At 37.5% G+C, this 21,656-nt stretch overlaps 1 protein-coding gene across 4 annotated transcripts in view; it reads right to left on the bottom strand.

Annotated features, from left to right (window-relative positions):
- The window catches only part of RPAP2 (RNA polymerase II associated protein 2), a 113,513-nt gene that overhangs the window by 50,994 nt on the left and 40,863 nt on the right, over positions 1-21,656 (bottom strand). For all 4 annotated transcript variants that reach the window (XR_001917835.1, XR_001917837.1, XM_005678102.3 and 1 more), the window contains one exon: positions 11,446-11,514. Coding sequence is in view for 1 of the 4 variants with exons in the window: in XM_005678102.3 (XP_005678159.1) it covers positions 11,446-11,514 (69 nt within the window). In the remaining 3 variants the exon portion in view is untranslated. Of the gene's footprint in view, positions 1-11,445; positions 11,515-21,656 lie in introns of those variants that run through there.

Below are 21,656 nucleotides of genomic sequence, written 5' to 3'. Positions count from 1 at the left end.
CTGTTAGCCTTTGCCCTGCTTCATTTTACACAAACCTAGACAGTATATTAAAAAGCAGAGATATCATTTTATTAATAAAGGTCTGTATAGTCAAAGCTATGGTTTTTCCAGTAGTCATGTATGGACGTGAGAGTTGGACCACAAAGAAGGCTGAGTGCCAAAGAACTGATGCTTTTGCATTCTGGTGCTGGAGAAACCTTTTAAGAGTCCCTTGGACTGTAAGAAAATCAAACCAGTCAGTCCTGAAGGAAATCAACCTTGAATATTCACTGGAAGGACTGATGCTGAGGCTCCAATACTTTGGCCACCTGATGCGAAAAGCAAACTCACTGGAAAAGACCCTGATGCAGGGGAAGATTAAAGGCAGGAGGAGAAGGGGACAACAGAGGATGGGATGTTTGGATGGTATCACCAACTCAATGGACACGAGTTTGAGCAAACTCCAGGAGATGGTGAAGGACAGGGAAACCTGCCATGCTGCAGTCCATGGGGTTGCAAACAGTCAGACATGACTTAACAACTGGACAATAACCACCACTTTAAATATGCCTGAATAGGAACAGTCTCAGTGCTTGGAGAACAGGTTAAATAAAATCTAATAACTCCTTCAATTAGTTCCTCATATTCTTTTCTCTAAAAGAACCAGTATCTTTCCCAGTTATCTGTCTTAATTTTGTGAAATCATGTTTATCCCCCCTTTATCTCCATTGCTAAACTTTGTATCTGGAGCTGTAATGTCTCTCATCTGTGTTTCTCGTTTCATTTTCACTGTAATCATTTTATTCACTGACTCAGTGTTCTTTGGTTAACTAGGCTGTTACTACTTGAGAAAATCAATTTCATAAATGCTGTGGGCAAGAACCAGAATGCAAGGGATCAATGAAAAGCACTGGAATCACTGACAGCAGACTAGCTCCTTTAAGAAGTTCAGAAGTGAAAGGACGATAGTCTGGGAAGCTCAGCAAGGTTATGGAGAAAGGATAGGTATTTATTTTTTCTTTTCTGTTTTTTAAACTTTAAAAAATGAATAAGCAGTTGTAGGCAGAAGGGAAGCACTTGAGAGGCAGGAAGGAAAGAGTCAACCAAAAGTCAGAAATGATTGCTTCCTAATAATTCATTCTTTTATTCACCGTTAGGTATTTATTTTAAATCTGTGATGCTGAAGTGCAGGGCATGTAATGGTGCATAAAATCAGACATAGAACCTGCCCCTAAAATCTTCAAGTTTTTTTTTTTTTTTGGCTGTGCATGTAGGATATCAGTTCCCTGACCAGGGATCTAACTCACACATCCCCTGCATTGGAAGTGGGGAGTCTTAATACTGGACTGCCAGGGAAGTCCTAAAATCTTCAAGTTGAGTGAGACAGATATTAATCAAGCAATCATACAATTCAATATAAAACTGAAAACAGGGCAAGTGCTATGAAAGATAAGTTCATGGTGTTATGGCCCATTATAAAGTGTTTTGATCTACTCAGGGAAGTCCAGGAAACGTTTTTTTGAGGAAGGAACACTTCTTCAAAGTTCTGAGAGATGAGGGGGAATTAACCAAAGGAATAGGAGTGGGAAGAACATTCTGGATAAAGGGAACCACCTGGGTCCTATGGCGAGAGGAAAGATGAGGGGCTGGAGTGGCAGGAATGAGGAGAACAAGGCAGGGTGGTGTAAGCTGAGGCTGAGTCACAATGAGATCAAGTGGAAGCCTTGGAGGGGCTGGTGTTAGGTGGAAGACAGGATAGATGCGACTCCAGTAAGACTGATCTTCCTAAAGCACTGGCTTCAGGAAGGTACTCTCTACTCAAAACTTCAGTGACTTTCACTGTCCACTAAAATAAGTTTCCTTGCCGTTAAAGGTTCTATCTCTACAATACACCTAACTTTCCAACCACTCTTTCCAGTTCTCTTCTCTGCTTTTTTCATTATACAGGTACTTCCTAGAATGCTCTCAACCTTTCATCTCTATTTCTTGAAACCCTTTCTCTTTTTGGGGCCCATCAAAAATCCCACTTCTGTGAAATCTTTTTTGATCTTCCTAGTAGAGCTATTTTGCTTCTTTGAAGTCCCACGAGTCTGTGTTTCTTTCTTGCCTGTCGTTACCTGTGAACATACAGTTCTTCCCCTTTCCTCAGCAGTCTTGGAGGGCAGGGTCTTTGTCTCTGTTTAATCTGTATTCCCCACAATCTTACTGACAGCAGCTGTTCAATAAACATTTTAAAGTCATATTTCTAACATTTGAAAACATTTCCATTATTGTGTAGACGCCAGCCTCTACACAGATTCACAGTTCTGATGCTGTAGCAAAGTGTGAGTCTCATCCTTCCTGGTATAATGTGGGCCCTTCTTATGCTGGTTTTTATGGCACGATATTAAAAACATGAAAAAAAAAAAAGTCCTAACAAACTCTTTAGACTAAAAATCAGGGCGACAGGCAAGGTAGCTTATCAATCCTTTAGCTAACAATCAGATGGTACTATCTGAGATGAAACACAGATACCTAGTTCAAAGAAGTTCTATCAATGAATGGTTGGGATCTTTTCATCAATGAAAGCGGGGGTGGGGAAAGGCATTATTCTATTCTATTCTATTCTATTCTATTATAAAATGTCCGTAAATGTGATCTGAACAAAGAATCGGAAACAATTTGAAATTTAAAAAATCAGCTTACACATTCTACTTTGCTCTTCACCACCTTTAGTATAATGCTGAGGTACTAAATCACTTCACTGTTCCCTTTAGCATCCAGAGCAGCTTCCTCATCTTTGATGTGGAGAGCAGTATAATGTCAGCAAGGTCTACAGTAGACAGAGACTAAAGGAATCTTGGGGGTATTCATCCCATTTACTTAAATGAGCACTCTATAATCTTTCCACAGAAGGAACGGCTAGCAGTATTAATGTACTTCTTGCCAAGCTTAAGGACTAAGATACCGAACAAAGCAATAACACCTGGACAGTGTCGCCATGACTCTCAGCAGTTACACTGTTTCCTATGCTAAAATAATCATCTTGTCTCTTTCAGTAGCCTTTGACATACTGCATTAAAACAGTTTCTACTTATAAGATGTCATAGTTGAATTCACACTGCCAAGTTAATTTAACCAGGATTTAGTCCCCCTCTTATTACTAACAAGACCAAAAAAATGCACAATGAAGTTAAGAAACTTGTGCAAGGCTGAACTGCTAATGCAAGGGAAAAATTAAGATATAATCCAGAATGAGACTGAACTTAGGGTTTTTAAGAACCCTTGCATAGATAAAGGTGGTCTTTGGGGTGAGGGAATTACATTTACAAAAATATAATACTTAATAATAATTTACATAAATTTCATTTTATCTAAGGCACAAATCTAAAGTCTCATAATTTGAAAAACCAAGAGGCATGTGAGGCTATTACTGTTAAGGACTTCTGAAAGAAGAGCATACCATGAAGAAGTATATTATTATGAACTTTCTATTTCAGAACTACTATCTAGAAAACTGAGATAAAAACTTTGTTATAAAAGACCATGATAGCCAAATAAAATAAAATGTTTTTCTTCTAACAGATGGTTTATGTCCTGATATGTTTGCATTTAATGCTTTGGGATTACCTATTAATAAGGAAGCAGGGATGCTTTCCATTGATATTTCTAATTCAAAAGAAACAAGTTCTTTGTAGCTCACTTAGTAGTGATATATTACACGTTGGTTTGCTTAAAGGGCTGGGCTATTGTGAGTTTAAACTTTATATCTAAATCCTGTTTGTGACAGCTCTATAGAGCAGCTTTGGTGTTAGAAAAACTTCTCTTCATAATTATTGCTATGAAACAATTCTCTCAGAATAGTGGCTACAACTTTTTCAGTGCTCTAAGACAGAAATGGAACCAACCAGCAGTGTCCACAATGATGATCACACTCTTACAGTACAGAACCCTAAGGCTCGGGATAACAGTGCCCTTAATTAAGCCTCATGCTTCCTGGCCTCCCCTGGCTATGCTCTCAGTGCACTCAGTCAGGCTGTGAAGATGTCAGGAGCAGATAGGGAGGGAGGCTGACTTCTCAAGTCGAGGTGTGACTGGTAAGGGCCAAGTGCTGCCTGCTACCAGCTGTCCCCACTGCTGCTACTGTGCTGCTTGGGAAGGGGAGGCTGCGGAGACATCTTTTTGCTGAAGACCCTTGGTGACTTTAATATGTATTCTGGCCCAAGGTTGGGGACTCTTAGCTACTTATGGATTAAAAACCCAACATTATAAAATTGCCAAAAATTTGAGGACTTCTGAGGGAAAAAAAAAAAATTCAGTGAAGAAAGTAGGCTTTGGTTAAAAATTTAAAGAAGTACTATTTTTCCTTTAGAAAATATCTGGGTTCCCACACAGCCTGGTGGCTGAGGATAAAGTTACTTCAATTAAAAAATATTGTATTTTTCTTATAAGTCAGCCATATGTATAGGGGGCTTAGGAATAATCTAGTTATTATTTAATACTCAGTAAATAGGTACTTTACTTAAACTTCACAATGATGTGTGTGTGAAGGGGCTCATTTTGCATATGCAGTAGAAATTCCCAGAACAGAAAAAATTGATGTTACAGGTCCATGAAGGTCTAAATTTAATCAGAACAAGCATATTTAAAATTTGAAAAACTACAAACATAAGCCTGGTGGGGCTACTGGGTATGAGGCAGTTTAATCTATGGAGTCTTCACAAAGTGCCCATGGAAATTTAAAACAGTGCACTTATTGTGGAAGACAGTCTGGCAGTTCCTCAGATAAATACAGAGTTATCACATGACCCATTAATTCCACTGAGAGAATAAAAAACTTATGCTCTCACAAAAACTTACGCACAAATGTTCCTAAGAACCAAAGAATGGAAATAACCCAGAGGTCCATTAACTGATAAACGGATAAATAAAATGTGGTATATCCATACAATGGAATATTACTCAGCCATAAAAAGGAACGGAGTGCTGTTACATGCTGCAACATGAAGTGAACCCAGAATACATTGAGAGAGAAGCCAGACACAAAAGCCACATATTACACGATTCTATCCATATGAAATGTTCAGAACAGGTATATCCAGAGAGACAGCAAGTAGACTAGTGATTGCCAGGGGATGGAGGAAGGGAAAACTGGGACTAAGGTAATGGATATGAAGATAATTCTGGGGATGATGAAGTGTTCTGGAATGAGACTGTGGTGACAGTTGCTGTACACTCACAGCACACTGCTGTATACTCACACTCACTCACAAAACAGTGAGTATACTAAAAACCAGTGAACCGTACATTTTAAAATAGTGCATTTTGTTATATGAATTATATCTCAATAAAATTCAGTTAAATATAAAATCTGTAATTATAAGGAAACAAAATTATTTCAGTGATCTGCTATTGTGGTCTCAAATACTGAGAACTAAATTGGGAATATTGAGAAAGGCTTTGGAATACTTCTGAGAACCAATAAATTTCTAAGGAACCATATCTTCATTTTTCATGGTGTGCTCACAAATTTCTCTAAGGAAATTAGTGATGGGCGCACTATAAAAAACAATCTGCTGAAGCAAAAAGCTGTAGTCACATCTTTCTTTTCATGCCTAGTACCCTAGGGAAGTGGCTCTCCTGAGTGTCTATCTGTATGATGGTTACCTAAAGTGGCTGCCCACGTCCAGTGAAGGCTTTTGTTTAGTGATCATGGTCAAGTTGAGCTTATTTAAATACCATTTCCCAGGACTTACATGCTACTCCCAGAACGACGGGAATACTCAAAGCTTTTAGGGGGAATAAACTATTGCGTGGTCTCTGTCTAGGAAGTGGGCCACAGTTCACTGGAAACAGACAGTTCAGATAAATAAAATGAAAGCAGACATTTCTGGAGATGATCTTGAAAGCTTTCCATTAGAGAACATCAAGGGCATAAAACTAGGAATAGCATATATCCATGTTAGACTACCACAAGTCACTTTCTACCCTCCATTCTTTCTAAGCAGTACAACGCAACTAAGTATTTACTTACTTCTTCCTTCATTAGATAACCAAATCATTCCCATGGAACACAATAACACCTCTCTCTAGCTATCCACTAAGAGACATTTGACTCCTGTGCTACAGTTAGCTATAGGTTATCACATTACATAAGCAGTGGTCTTTCTACCAAGGTTCCACATTAAACTCTGGTGAAAAATGACATTTTAGATACAAGAAGTTACTGAAGAAAGAGATTCCCACTTCTGGCACAAGTGCTGCACATAAAGGAATTCAAGCCAATCGATTTGTTTCTTCATAGCCTCCTATGCTGTTTCTCTTTGGCTGCCAGACTTGGTCTGGACTGTTCTCTAGATTTCTCAGCTTTCCTAACATTTGCATGTTACAGGTTCAAGTATAATGACAGAGGTCAAAGAAGACTTGGGAGGACTAAGACCAAAGGGAAGAGAGGAAGGAGGAAAAGGACTGAGCTGAGGGGGTGTGTCCTACTGCTATAAAATCTCAAAATACCAGTCAAAATCTTCTCAAAGAAACTACTCTGAAAACCATGACCATGATAAACAGTGATTCTTTAGTTTCTGTTTCCCTATACTGAGGACAGATGAGAATATGAGGAATATAAAAACCAATATATGCTACACTATGAGAAGGCATCAGAAAACAAGCACACTTTAGTGTAATTTATTGTGCTGCCTCAGATAGTAAAGAGTCTGCCTGCAGTGCGGGAGACCCAGGTTTAATCCCTGGGTTGGGAAGACACCCTGGAGAAGGAAATGGCACCCCACTCCAGAATTCTTGCCTGGAAAATCCTATGGATGGAGGAGCCTGGCATGCTACAGTCCATGGGGTCACAAAGAGTCTGACATGACTGAGCGACTTCACTTATTGTGCTTTCTAATCTGATGTATAAACAACACTGAACTATACAAATACATTAACAAGTTTTACACAATAGCACATTTAGGTACTAAAACATTTACAAGTAAGTAAGTAAAGTCACTCAGTCGTGTTTGACTCTTTGTGACCCCATGGACTGCAGCCCACCAGGCTCCTCAGTCCATGGGATTCTCCAGGCAAGAATACTGGAGTGGGTTGCCATTTCCTTCTCCAGGGGATCTTCCCGACCCAGGGATTGAACCCGGGTCTCCCACGTTGGAGGCAGACGCTTTAACCTCTGAGCCACCAGGGAGACTATATACTTACATACATTTTTATGAAAATCATGCATCACGACTATGGAAAGAGCCTAATATCTTTACTAGAGCATACTGATGTGAGAAAATCAGATTCAACTTCATATTATTCAACATATAATCTGTAATCATAAAGTACTAATAAAATTCAACAAAGACAAAGCTATTATAGCTAAGAGCTTAAGCAACAACACCAACTACTGGGTTACTTTATTGCAATTCTAATCAGTTATTTAAAAAAATATTAGTGTTAATCATCACTGTAAGTTCTTCAATGTGTAAGGAGTTCTTGAGAACTTTGTTAATTATAACATGTATTAAATAAAAATGTGAGTAGCAAAGGCATATTAATTCGTTCATTGTTAAGTAAACGTATACTGCTCCAGTGTTCTTGCCTGGAGGATCCCAGGGATGGGGGAACCTGGTGGGCTGCTGTCTATGGGGTCGCACCAAGTCAGACACGACTGAAGCAACTTAGCAGCAGCAGCAGCTTTAAAAGGTTTTTCGGTGTGCTTTTGGTAACGGTTTAGGTTTGAATACATAGTATAAATATCAATAAATGTTGCAGTCATACTGGCCATTCCATTTCTCACTATGGAATTAGTGACAAATCTAAATGAACAGAGTACCAATTGATCAAGAATATCAATTTGATTTCATCAACTTCTTTGAGATTATATGGGTATAAAATTCCCATCAGTGCACACTGATAAAGTACACACTGTGATTCAAATTTTTAAAATGTTAATGTTTGTGAAAGTTCAAGGGAAGTTACCAGGAAAAGACGGTTTGCTACAGACACACCTTATTTATTCTTAAGAAAACAGATGTGAAAATTCAGGACCCAGTTTTCTTGTCTGAACTATCATGTTTTGCTTAAAATGCTGATTTTCCCTTCTATCAAGAGTTAGATTTGAGCCATTTACTAATTACATGTGTATAGGTATCCTTTTCTAAGTGCTTCTCATGAGGAATTTTGAAAACAGCTTTCATACATTAAACTAATGCTGAAATAATAAAAATTTGCAATATTCACAAAGAATAGTACCATTGTTATAATAATACTAAACATATTATCTTACTATATTCATCTTCAGTGTCTACAACTACCATTCAGGACCTCCTTCCTAGCTATTAAGATTTCTAAGAAGTCCACTTCTTAATATGAATTTCAGAAATGTCTACAATGACTTTAAAAATTCCATTGGCAATTTGAGAGTAGATGCAAAGATTTTCTGAATCATAGGATAATTAAATGAATAAAAGGTAAATCCCATGTATGCCTATGCTCAATCTTAGTGGCAATAAATTAAAAGACTGAATGATGAGTTACTATTTTACAAATATGTGTTTACCTTCTTTCTTTTTATATGTACATGCCTCCTGGAATGTGTGAAGTCTCCATATTTTCCCTGGATTTAAGGTTGTTTATCTAATGCTAGCCCTCACACCTGCTTTTTCTTTCCCCAGTGACAATAATGTCTTCCCAAAAAAGTAACTGTGGGGCTTCCCTGGTGATTCAGTGGTATGCAATCCACCTGCCAATGCAGGAGACGTGGGTTCAATTCCTGATCCAGGAAGATCCCATATGCCACAGAGCAACTAAGCCCGAGTGTCACAACTACTAAGCCTGTACTTGGCAACAAGAGAAGCCACCGCAATGAAAAGCCTACACGCTGCAACTAGAGAGTAGCCCGTCTGCCACAACTAGAGAAAAGCCTGCTGCAACAAATGCCCAGCACAGCCAAAAATAAATAAAAGGTGGCTCAGACGGTAAAGCGTCTGCCTGCAACGCGGGAGACCCGGGTTCGATCCCTGGGTTGGGAAGATCTTCTGGAGAAGGAAATGGCACCCCACTCCAGTACTCTTGCCTGGAAAATCCCATGGACGGAGGAGCCTGGTAGGCTCAGTCCATGGGGTCGCAAAGAGTCAGACATGACTGAGCGACTTCACTTCACTATGTATAAAAAAAGTGTGAACTGGAAGTGGGAGGAAAGAAGAGTGAAAATATATATTAAAGAATAATTACACTTTACAGAAGCCAGTGGGATGAGTTTTAATATGACGGCTGTGTATTTTCATTTTACTCCCATCTCATATGGTAATATTTACTGTAAAATGATGATGAAAGGACAGGCTAAGAGGAAAAAGGGCTATCAACTGAGCCATAGATTCCCTAGGGGGCAGAAATATGAAAAGCTAAAGGGAATTTGCTGAGAAATGAGGAAGTAAGAAATAGAGCAGTATGGGGACAGAAGTCTTAAGAGAACAAATGACGAAAAAATAGAGATTCAGTTACAGAAGATAAAGAATGTTCAAGAGGGCCTATAGCAAAAGTTATGAGAAAATTATCAGAAAACAAGATTTGAAAGGCGAAAACAAGATTTGAAAGGCAAAAACAAAGAAGTACCAGCTAACTTCGTGTCTACAAGTGACTAAAGATTTTAAAAGAAGCCAAAAGGGCCCTAACTGGAAAGGTTTTTAGTTGTTAAGGGCTCAAAAGTACCAAAGACTAGAGAAAGATGGGTAGATCTAACTAACTGCAGGGCTTAGGGAGGAATGAAAGAGAATTCAAGGTGAATGACAAAAGCAAAGTGTTCACCGCTACAACCTTCAGCTAGACCGCATGATGTGAAATATGCACCTTAAGATGTGCACAGTTTTGTTTCTTCAATTAAATTACTATTTTCATGGGTCAGCGACCCTTGAAATCCCTACACTAAATCCAAAGTGAGAGAAGGCAAATAGTATTAATACATCAAAGAATTAGCAAAGCTTTTAGTGTTTTGGGCAACATGGGTGCTTCTATTAAAATAAAATTACTTTTATATGAAATAATCATATGAAGTTTCCATGGTAGCTTTAAAATTTCATTTTCCATACTATTTTTTGTTCCTTGTTATACATTTTGGGGAAGATCTGGCAAGAGTCTGATACAAAAAGAAGTAGGATCTAACGTGCACCCTCAGTAAGCAGCTGCTCATTAAGATAATACTTCCAGTCACTGGCTTAGAAAGCAAGATTCTGAGATTACTTCTCAGCCTTGGGCCTCTGACTTGTCAACCAAAAAAGTTACTTCCCCTTTAGTGTAATGAATTGCAGAAGTACAGTTGAACAGTTATCTATGAGGGTTTATTAGCAGGCATAGGATATGGTGGGTGAGCAGAGATACTGATTTTTTTTTGCCAGTGAGCAAAATATTTACAAATTTCATAAAATGGAAAGAACTTTCTAAAAAATTAATAAGATCTGTTTCACAAATTACCAATTCAACTGGAACATTGAATAGTAAAAATGACAAAAGATTTGTTCTTATGGTTGATAAAAAATTTATGTCAGGGCATTCAAGTAAAGTTATTTTCTGTGTTCTGATTTAATGAATCATGTGAGTTGTATCTCGTTGGGCAACACAGATGCTGGCTCAGTGAAGCCTACTCTAATGCCTCCCAGCACAGCCTTCCTTGGGACAGTGAAGCCAGAATAATATGTCAGACTAAAGTAATATCAAAGAAAGAAATGTAGGGCTGAGATGCTATGAGGTTGGCTCATAACACTTCTTGACCTGTGAGTGTCCAGTAAGTATTCAATGTCCTATGGGCTTCAATGACCTAACAAGCATCAAGTAATAACAGTAATGCAGTAATGAATGGTCTTCAAAAGAAGACTTTTGCAATTCAAGCTGAAAAACACTACACTTACTAGATGGTTTTAACTCTACTGAAAGACAGCCTTAGAAACCACTAGTGATTTCTTAAAAGGTGAACGAGTATTAAATGTTTTATATGTGCTTGTGTAGTATCTACTTTAGTTCCTTTAAATCTGTTTGATTTTACATTAATTTTGAAAACAAAACTTTCCTGATGATATTAATAATAAGAATGGTGATGAAAAATGAAATAGCATTAGCTACACTGGTAAAAATATAGATGTAAAATAATGAGGCCATTTAACATTAATAAAATAAATGCACTGTTAAAAATGAAATTAATGGACTAGCCTGAGTATATCCCACATGGGGGTGTTTTTTTCTTTCAAGTGATTACAAATAATATTTGAGAAAAAAAATGCCCTGAGAATAAAAGATAGTAAAACATATAAAGAGAATGACAACAGCTTATCAAAATACAGCATTTATCACTTTACATGAAAGTTATTCTATCATAAGGAAAACTGGTGCAAAATAAAGGTATATCTTCCAAAGAAGTTTAGAAAACTAATGAATTAACTGTTTTTCCCTAGTCAAATTCTTCATATTTAGTATTTAGAATTAAAAATCTGAAAGAGTACTTACATTGACAGCAACACCAAAGCAATTAAGGTCCACTCTGCAGGTTTATGTATAATATTTCTATTTGTTAATCTGAAAGAGAGGTAAAATTTACCAAAAGATTGTTACAGTTAAATACATAAACTTTCTATTTTTAGATAAAGTCAGTTTTATGATATCATGTGTTAAAGGACACTTTTTAAATCCTTGTTATATTTGATGGAAAAGAGTTAACAGTATAATAATGTGGCTTGATATTCAGAAGGAAGTGTTCTAGCCTCACATTTATATAACAATACCACTGTTAGACAAGATGGGGATATAGGAACAATATGGGGAACTAAACTGAATGGTTTATTAAAACACACAAACACAGACACGCCTCCTAACCATATCTTTTGTTTTTCCCTAATCAAATGTTTTATTAAAACTGACAAGATAAGCAATTTCTGATTTTAATTCAGCTTTTGCTAGGTTGGCAGCAGGCAATTAAGGAATGTCATAATCCCTAATTTTCAGAAGTCAGGGTTGACTTGATACATTTTAAGACTAGGTATCTTTATTCAAGAAAAGTTTTAAAAAAATCAGAAGTAAAATCTATCACTTAGCAGTTGATGACAATGAAGTACATTGTAGTCATCTTATTTCTCAGAAAACATTTAGAAGGATCACTCTAAATGAAAAAATGATATAAGCTGATAAAAAGCAGCCAAAAATATCTGATAAAGGATTGTTATCCAAAATATCAAAGAAATCTTAAAACTTAACAATGAGAAAACAAAATGCCCAATTAAAAAATGGGTCCAAGACCTCAAGAGACACTTCATTAACAAACCTGTACAGGGGCTTCCCTGGTGGCGCAATGAAATGAGAATCTGCCTGCTAATGCAGGGGACACAGGTTTGATCCCTGGTCCGAGAAGATTCCATATGCTGTGGGGCAACTAAGCCCATGTGCCCCAACTACTAAGCCTGTGCTCTAAACCTGAGAGCCACAACTGCTGAGTCCTGTGCCTCAACTAGTGAAGCCCATGTGACTAGAGCCTATGCTCCCTCCATGGTAAGACCCAGCACAGCCAAAAACAGCTAACTAAATAAAATTACATATATATATATATATATATATATATATATATATATATATATATATATATAAAAAGAAGATACATGGGGGCTGGGGTGGGAAGCACAAGACGGAGGGGAAACATGTTTACTTATGGCTGATTCATGTTGTTATACGGCAGAAACCAACACAATAGTGTAAAGCAATTATCCTCTAATTAAAAATACAATTAAAAAAAAGGCAAATAAGCATATGAAGAGATGCTCTACATCATATGTCATCAGGGAGGTGGAAATTAAAACAATGAGATACACTACACTTTTAGAATTGCCAAAATCCTGATAATCAACAAAATCAAATGCTGGCAAGGATGTTAAGTAAGAACTCTCATTGCTGGTGGGAAAAAAATGGCACAGCAACTTTGGATGACAATCTACTATTTCTTGAAAACTAAACATACTCCCACCATACAATCCACCAATCAAACTCCTTGGTATCTCTTTACCCAAACGAGTTGAAAACTTAATGTCTACACAAAAATCTGCACACAGATGTCTACAGCAGCTCTATTTATATAACTGTGAAAACTGGGAAGCAAACCAGATATCTTTCAGTAGGTAAACTGATAAACAAACTGTGGTACATCCAGACCCTAGAATATTATTCAGCCCTAAAAAGAAATGAGCTATGAAGACATGGATATATTTCAAATGCATATAAGTGAAAACAGTCAGTCTGAAAAGGCTACAGACTGTATGATTCCAAGTGTACAACATTCTAGAAAAAGTAAAATAATGGAGATATTAATAAGAAGGGAGTAGTGCCAGGAACTGTGGGGCAAGGGGGGATAGGTGAATAGGTAGAACACGGAGGATGTTTAGGCCAGTGAAAATACCCTATGATACTATAATAGTGGATAGACGTCATTCAATATTTGTCCAAACCCATAGAACGCACAACACCAAGAATGAACCATAGACTCTGACTTATGATGATGTCATTGATATAGGTGCATCAATTCTAGCAAATGTATGACTCTGGGGGCAGATGGTTTTAATTGGGAAGGCCACACACGTGGGGACAGGGGATGTAAGTAAATGCACCCTTCTCTCAATTTTGCTATGAACCTAAAACTGATCTTAAATAGTCTTTGGAGGGGAAAAAAACAACAGCCAATAAATTAACTTGAGGAGGCAATTTATACGGAGGAAAGCAGAATGGCCAGTAAACATCTGAAAAGGAGCTCAATCTCATCATTAAGCTGAGAAATTAATATAAAAACAGTAATTCACTCCATTACTTTGGCAAAAATAAAAGATTAACAATACTAAGGGCTTTTGAGGACACGAAGAAATTTTACTTTTAAACATGCTGTTGATGTGAGCAATCAATTTAGCAATACCTAATGCTGTGAAAGTGCTGCACTCAATATGCCAGCAAATTTGGAAAACTCAGCAGTGACCACAGGACTGGAAAAGGTCAGTTTTCATTCCAATCCCAAAGAAAGGCAATGCCAAAGAATGCTCAAACTACCGCACAATTGCACTCATCTCACATGCTAGTAAAGTAATGCTCAAAATTCTCCAAGCCAGGCTTCAGCAATACGTGAACGGTGAACTCCCTGCAAGATGGTTTTAGAAAAGGCAGAGGAACCAGAGATCAAATTGCCAACATCTGCTGGATCATGGAAAAAGCAAGAGAGTTCCAGAAAAACATCTATTTCTGCTTTATTGACTATGCCAAAGCCTTTGACTGTGTGGATCACAATCAACTGTGGAAAATTCTGAAAGAGATGGGAATACCAGACCACCTAACCTGCCTCTTGAAAAATCTGTATGCGGGTCAGGAAGCAACAGTTAGAACTGGACATGGAACAACAGACTGGTTCCAAATAGGAAAAGCAGTACGTCAAGGCTGTATATTGTCACCCTGCTTATTTAACTTATATGCAGAGTACATCATGAGAAATGCTGGAGTGGAAGAAGCACAAGCTGGAATCAAGATTGCTGGGAGAAATATCAATAACCTCAGATATGCAGATGACACCACCCTTATAGCAGAAACTGAAGAGGAACTAAAAAGCCTCTTGATGAAAGTGAAAGAGGAAAGCGAAAAAGTTGGCTTAAAGCTCAACATTCAGAAAACGAAGATCATGGCATCCGGTCCCATCACTTCATGGCAAATAGATGGGGAATCAGTGGAAACAGTGTCAGACTTTATTTTCTGGGGGCTCTAAAATCACCACAGATGGTGACTGCAGCCATGAAATTAAAAGAGGCTTACTCCTTGGAAGAAAAGTTATGACCAACCTAGATGGTATCAAAAGCAGAGATATTACTTTGCCGACTAAGGTCCGTCTAGTCAAGGCTATGGTTTTTTCTGTGGTCATGTATGGATGTGAGAGTTGGACTGTGAAGAAGGCTGAGCACCGAAGAATTGATGCTTTTGAACTGTGGTGTTGGAGTAGACTCTTGAGAGTCCCTTGGACTGCAAGGAGATCCAACCAGTCCATTCTGAAGGAGATCAGCCCTGGGATTTCTTTGGAAGGAATGATGCTAAAGCTGAAACTCCAGTACTTTGGACACCTCATGAGAAGAGTTGACTCACTGGAAAAGACTCTGATTCTGGGAGGGATTGGGGGCAGGAGGAGAAGGGGACGACAGAGGATGAGATGGCTGGATGGCATCATTGACTCGACAGACATGAGGCTGAGTGAACTCTGGGAGTTGGTGATGGACAGGGAGGCCTGGCGTGCTGCGATTCATGGGGTCGCGAAGAGTCGGACACGACTGAGTGACTGAACTGAACTGAACTGAATAAAACTAAAACTGAATAACTTCTCAATATAAACCTTAAACTCACTATGCATAAGGAAATGTACGTGAAGATATTTGATGTGACATGGCTTATAACAGAAACATAATTGTGACATTTTTATAGAATATTAAATAGTTGTTAAAATGAAGGAACTAAACTTACACATTTTGCTCATCATAATTTGAATTAAACACATCAAGTATGGAATGGCATTATACAAATCAAGAACAGTTCTCATATTTATGGACATAAATGTATGTACTAAAAGTATAAAATGAAGACTGGAAAGATACATATGAAATTCAGAGTATTGATGGCTCCTGGGGAGCAAAGGAGAATGGGCTGGGGAAGAGGACAAAGAGGACTTCATGTCTTAGGTCTTTGGAACTGGTGATTCCACCCGTCTGAAGTTTTCTTACGTCACTTTTGCAGTAGGGTCTATTTGGGCCACACCATTAGCAAGTGTAACTCTCTCTACCTCCCAGCCCCACACTCTTAGCTTCCCTTTCTGTTATATATTTTACTTTATCCTCGTACCACTTCTCACCTTCTAACATATAATTATTGTTTATTATCTGTTTTACCTTGACTGAGGGCAGGAATATTTGTGTTCTTCACATATTTACTCCAAATGCCCAGGACAAATGCCTGACAGAAGAGGTTCAATTAATTTTTTGAATAAATTAACCTATATTTATTAAAAATGTATGCCAATCAAACCTTATAAAATATTAAAATCTATTAATTTTGAGTGAATAAGCATATCTTTGTTATATTAACTCAATTTTTTCCCATAATTAAAATGTCTCCAAAAAGTCTACTTGATATAAAAAGCAAGTACAGGGACTCCCTTGGTGGTCCACAGGGTAACACTCCACACTCCCAATGAAGGGGGCTAGATTCAATCCCTGGTCAGGGAACTAGATCCCACATGATACAATTAAAGATGCCACATGCTGCAACTAAAAAAAAAATTCTGCACAGTGCAACTAAGACCTGGCTCGGCCAAATAAGTAAATATTAAAGGGAAAAAAAGCAAGAACAGTGGTTGAAGAGTCTGACAGATATGGTTTCAATATTCAGATCTGTTTTACCTTGGACATGTTCAGTGATTGTAAAACTTTTTTTTTAATTTAGTAAATTGGGGACAATAGTACTATCTACCTCATAGGGTTCTTGTGAGGATTAAATGTACAAAAGATATCCATGTTGCCAAATTCAATGGACATTTCTCAGTTCTCACCTTAATCTACAAGAAGCATTTGACATGGCTGATCACTCCTTTTTCCTTAGGAGGCACTCATCATCTGGTTTCTGCTTGCCTGATTCCCCTTCCTCTCCCTGGCATGCCTTCAGAGACCTTTTAATTTTGGAGAAGGAAATGGCAACCCACTCCAGTGATCTTGCCTGGAGAATCCCAGGGACGGTGGAGCCTGTTGGGCTGCCGTCTATGGGGTCGCATAGAGTCGGACATGACTGAAGCGATGTAGCAGCAGCAGCATCAGGGCCTCTGCTCTTGGGTCACTCCTCACTTCTATATATGCCCATTCCCTTGGTGGTGACATCCAACATCACAGTTTTAAATATTAGATAACTACCTGCTCACAACTCTCAAATTTATTATCTCTAGCCTAGACCTCTTCCTTGAATTCCAGACTTAGACTAGTGATTTACCTTCATTTCCACTTGAATGTCTAACAGGCATCTCAAAATTTTAGTATAGCCAAAACTGAGCTCCTTATTTCCTCTCCAAACTGGGTTTTCTTGCAGGGATCTCCACCTAAGTAAATGGCTACGCAGTCCTTCAGAATCCATCCAGTTGCTCATGCCCAAATTTTTGACTCTCCTCATATCCCATGTCAAAATCAGTCTTCAAATTCTGATGGTTAATTTTCAAAATTAAATCTGATCACTTATTACTTCCACTTATTACTTATTAACCTATGCCTAGATTACAGAAACAGCATCTTAAATAGTCTTCCTGCCTCTGACCATCTACTATAATTCTCAAGTCAGCAGCCAGAGCGATACTGCCACAATATGTCAGATCATGTCAGCTTTCTATTCAGAATCCACAAACTGCTCTCCGTATCACTTGGAGTAAAAGTCAAAGAATGACCATGGTTCCAAGGATTATATAACTATACTACAGCCAACCCCTGCCCTTTACTTCTCGAACCATATCTCTTTGTATTGTTGCCTCGCTCCTTTCTCCAGCCTCACCAGCATCCTTAATATTCTGTGAATATACTTGGCCTTCTTCTGCCTCAGGGCATTTTTACCTGTTCTCCTGTCTGATATATTTTCACCAATAGTAACATGGCTTGTTCCCTTAACAACCTTGAGGTCTTTATACAAATAGGATCTTCTTAATGAGGTCTTCCCTGACCAGTCTATATAAAATCACAACTTCTTCCCTTCTTAGTACCATCCCCTCTTTCCCTGCTTCTGAGGAGAAAAGGAGGTGATGGAACTGGGAAAAGGGTGTATCACCACATAATAATAACACACATATTGTCTTTAAAATTTTACATAAAATAGTTCCATGAGAGAAGGAATTTTCTTTATTTTGTTCACTGTTTCACCTGTAGCAACTAAAACAGAATCCAGCACATAACCAAAAAAGGCCAAAGAAGGATAAGCAAAGAAGGATAAAATAAAATGGCAAAAGCAATTAATAGAATTTCCTTTTCTGTAATACTCAAATCTCTCAAAGCTAAGACATATTTTAGATTTCATGAATTTATTTACTGAGTCAACAAAAAAATCTACCGAATGCCTGCTCTAAACTGTTTCAGGCACTGAGGAACAAGGTCCTTGCTTTCACTTCAAAGCACTTCAAGCAGCAGAACAGCAAAATTTTACCTGCTATCACATTTTTCCCTTTTGCAGAACCAAAATAATTTCAAGCACAAATGCTAAACAAACACTATTTTGAGTGATAATTCAAAAATTAAAACAGTAATATTTGAAAGGAAACATTTTAAAACCATAGTTTCAAAATATAATTGGAAATTCAATATAGATTTAGAAAAAAAATACCTTCAGTCATTACTGATGAAATTTAAAAAGGACTTGTGTCAAAATATAATTTTAATTCAAATCATATTTAGAAAATATCTTGCTTCAACACTGACAACAGTTAATTATTACCAAGTAACTCCTGATGGAACCACTATGAGGTAAATCAATGTAACATTCCAGATAAATGCCTATGAAGCAGTTCAGTGGAAAGGACAGCTCTATTCACTGGGGAAAGATCCTTCAAAAAGGTGAAAAAGCTGCTTTATGTTCAGTTCTAACATGCTCTCAACTCTGGCTGCACATTAGAAGCACCTGGGGGGGGCTTTTGAAAAATACTAATGTCTGGGCCCAACCCTAACCAAATGAAACTCAGTCTCTAGGGGGAAGCCAGGCATCTGTTGTCGTTAAAAGCTCAAGTAATTCTGATGCACAACTGGCTTAAGAATCATTGTTCTACAAGTTCCAATTATTGATTGCTATTTCAAAGAGAAAGACACGGTTATTTATGTCAACTCTTTCCTACCGCCAGTATTGATTGAAAAGATCTCCCAACACTAGTCACTGTCATTTATATGGTGTTTCCTCAGAGACTTCACCTAGAAGTCTTGGCCTACAGTCACATACCTGTTAAAACTGTCCTGCCAGAATCTGAAGACCCCAAAATGCATTATCTTACCAGAGGTCTCTTTGTATTATAAGTAACTGACATTTTACTGAAAAGAGCAAACTCAATTTAAGCAAAAGATTTTGACATGCAGGTACTAAAGAGTTTTCCAAATATTTATATTTGGAAAAACCAACTTAACAACAAGGTTTTGTAACATCCCCTCCACCAAAACAGACTTCCCTGGTGGCTCAGATGGTAAAGAATCCACCTGCGATGCGGGAGACGTGGGTTTGATCCCTGGATTGGGAAGTTCCCCTTGAGGAGGGCATGGAAGCTCACTCCAGGATTCTTGCCTGGAGAATCCCACGGACAGAAGAGCCTGGCAGGCTACAGTCCAGGGGGTCGCAAAAAGTTGAAGACAACTGAGCGACTAAGCACACACCATCAAAATGGAGTTTTTTGGCTTATTTCCTTGAAACTTTTAAAAAATTACAATTGAAATTTATTTCAAACATATATAAAAATAGAACATAAAATCAACTCCCACATAGTCATCACAACTGAGAATTATCAAATCCTGGTCAATCATATTTCATCTATACAACCCCCTATTCAACATCCCCTAACCGTGATAATTATGATGCAAATCCCACACATCATATTGTTTCATCTAGGCTTTATTTTAATTTAGTGTAAACAATGCAGAAAGTACCCTGAAAAGATTTACATAGTAAGAATGACAGAAAAAGGTGGTAACAGTTTATAAATATAAAAGGAAAATGACATGTTAGTTTCCTCTTTTTTACAATCTGTTGGTTACCTCTTACTAGACTAAGGAACACTGTACCTCTTGTCTTGGCTAGCTTAGATGTCATAGAGGTTTAGTTTCACAGGTAACAACCATTTCAAGTAGAGTTCTTACCTGGGGTCTAAAGAGGTAATAAATGAAATTACTTTAAAAAAAAAATTTAATACTGATAATTACCAAGACAACCAACAATAAACTCTTTAAAATTTTTTTCTAGCTTTCCTGAGGTATAATTGACATATAATTATATATATTTAAGGTACACAACTTGATGTTTTAATATACGAATATATTGTGAAATGACAACCACAATCAAGCGAATTAACATTTCTATCACATACAGTTACCATTTTCTTTTTTTGGTGGTAAGACCACTTAAGACCTCTCTTCTTGACTTAGATTTGGGGTCTAAACCCAACTACTAGTTGTGTAATTTGAAATTACGTAATCTGTCATCTCTCACCTATAAAATGAGGATAACACAACTATTTTTTGGAAATCAGGTAACATGTGTAAAGTGCCAAGCACAGTCCAGCACATAGTAGCTACCAAAGTGAGTCCATGGACTGACATGAACTCAATGTTATTATCAGGGCTGCTTCAAAACACTGAAATAACAAATACCCTGGACAGTGAGTAGTTTCCAATGTGAAATACCTAAATTCCTTGGGCATATGAAAGTAATAATGTGACAATCTTGAGTTGTAGCCAAACATTTCTTTTCAATGGGTTTCAAGTGAGTTCTGAGACCCTCAGAATAGTTTTTTTAAAAAAAGAAAACATGCAATTAGACAGAAAAATAGCGCTAGAAAATACAGTCAGAATAAATTGAATCACTTGTTCATTTATTCTGAGTGGGGTTAAAAATGAAGTACAAAGTTCCTATCTGTGGTTCAAGGTTAAAGGTTTTATTCTTATATCTTTTCTAATGAGTCTTAACCAGTTTGCTCAGAATGGTAATTAAATACTGTCTGCAAGAAACTGAATGCCAAGTCCTTTAAAAAAATCAATGAAACAGAGCAACACCTGGTCTTCATCTTCCCTCCGTTAAGCTATCTTAACACATTGACTTCCTTAATAAATCCTGAACAAATCCTAAACTTCGGTGCAACCACACTGTGTGTTCAAACGTTCTCATCACTACAGACAGTTGAAAACACTTTTTTCTTCTTTTGGATGTATGGCTTTGTGACAGGTATATGACACAGACTCTTTCTTTTAATGAAGAAGGAATATAGAGAAGCTCGGCTTTGGTCTTGGTATTTGGCCCAAATCCTCCTTTTACAAAGCAGTCAGTCAGTATTCCAAAGGTCTAGCCCAAACTGAGCACCATTTCTGGGATTTAAAAACCTGTGTGTAATCACTGATCTTGTGATTGCATGGGTGTAACGATCTCAGTAATTAGAACAATCACATCATTCAGATTTGTTATTCCCTGAATATTCACTTTCAAATATAAGCATTCTAGACTCCACAAGAATGTCTTAAGACAACTTATAATTGTCTTAAATCTATGAAGGCTGAAGATTTAATCATAAAGGGTTACAAATGATCCTTTTCAATAGTTGAAGATGAAGAATTTTTGAGACATACCTAAACTTTGAATCCTAGTTCCTATTAAATAATTTATTGGAAAACATTTTTCTGAATGTTTGTATTAACTGTCAATCTATTTTGCTAAGTAACTAAAAAATTTTACAAATTGTTTATATATAAAATTAAGTTTTCACAAGCAACATAAAATTACCATAGCATTCTACTTTTCTACTGACTGATAAAACAAGCATCTAAGAACATTTTTACTCCATTTCAACCAGTTTGGCCACCTGGTGCAAAGAGATGACTCATCTGAAAAGACCCTGATGCTGGGAAAGATTGAGGGCAGGAAGAGAAGGGGATGACAGAGGAAGAGATGGT

This window comes from Capra hircus, chromosome 3 (assembly GCF_001704415.2).
Source record: "Capra hircus breed San Clemente chromosome 3, ASM170441v1, whole genome shotgun sequence".
In the NCBI taxonomy this organism is placed as follows: Eukaryota; Metazoa; Chordata; class Mammalia; order Artiodactyla; family Bovidae; genus Capra; species Capra hircus.
The sequence above is the reverse complement of the archived record's forward strand: the minus strand, read 5'-3'. Positions and strand labels throughout refer to the sequence as shown.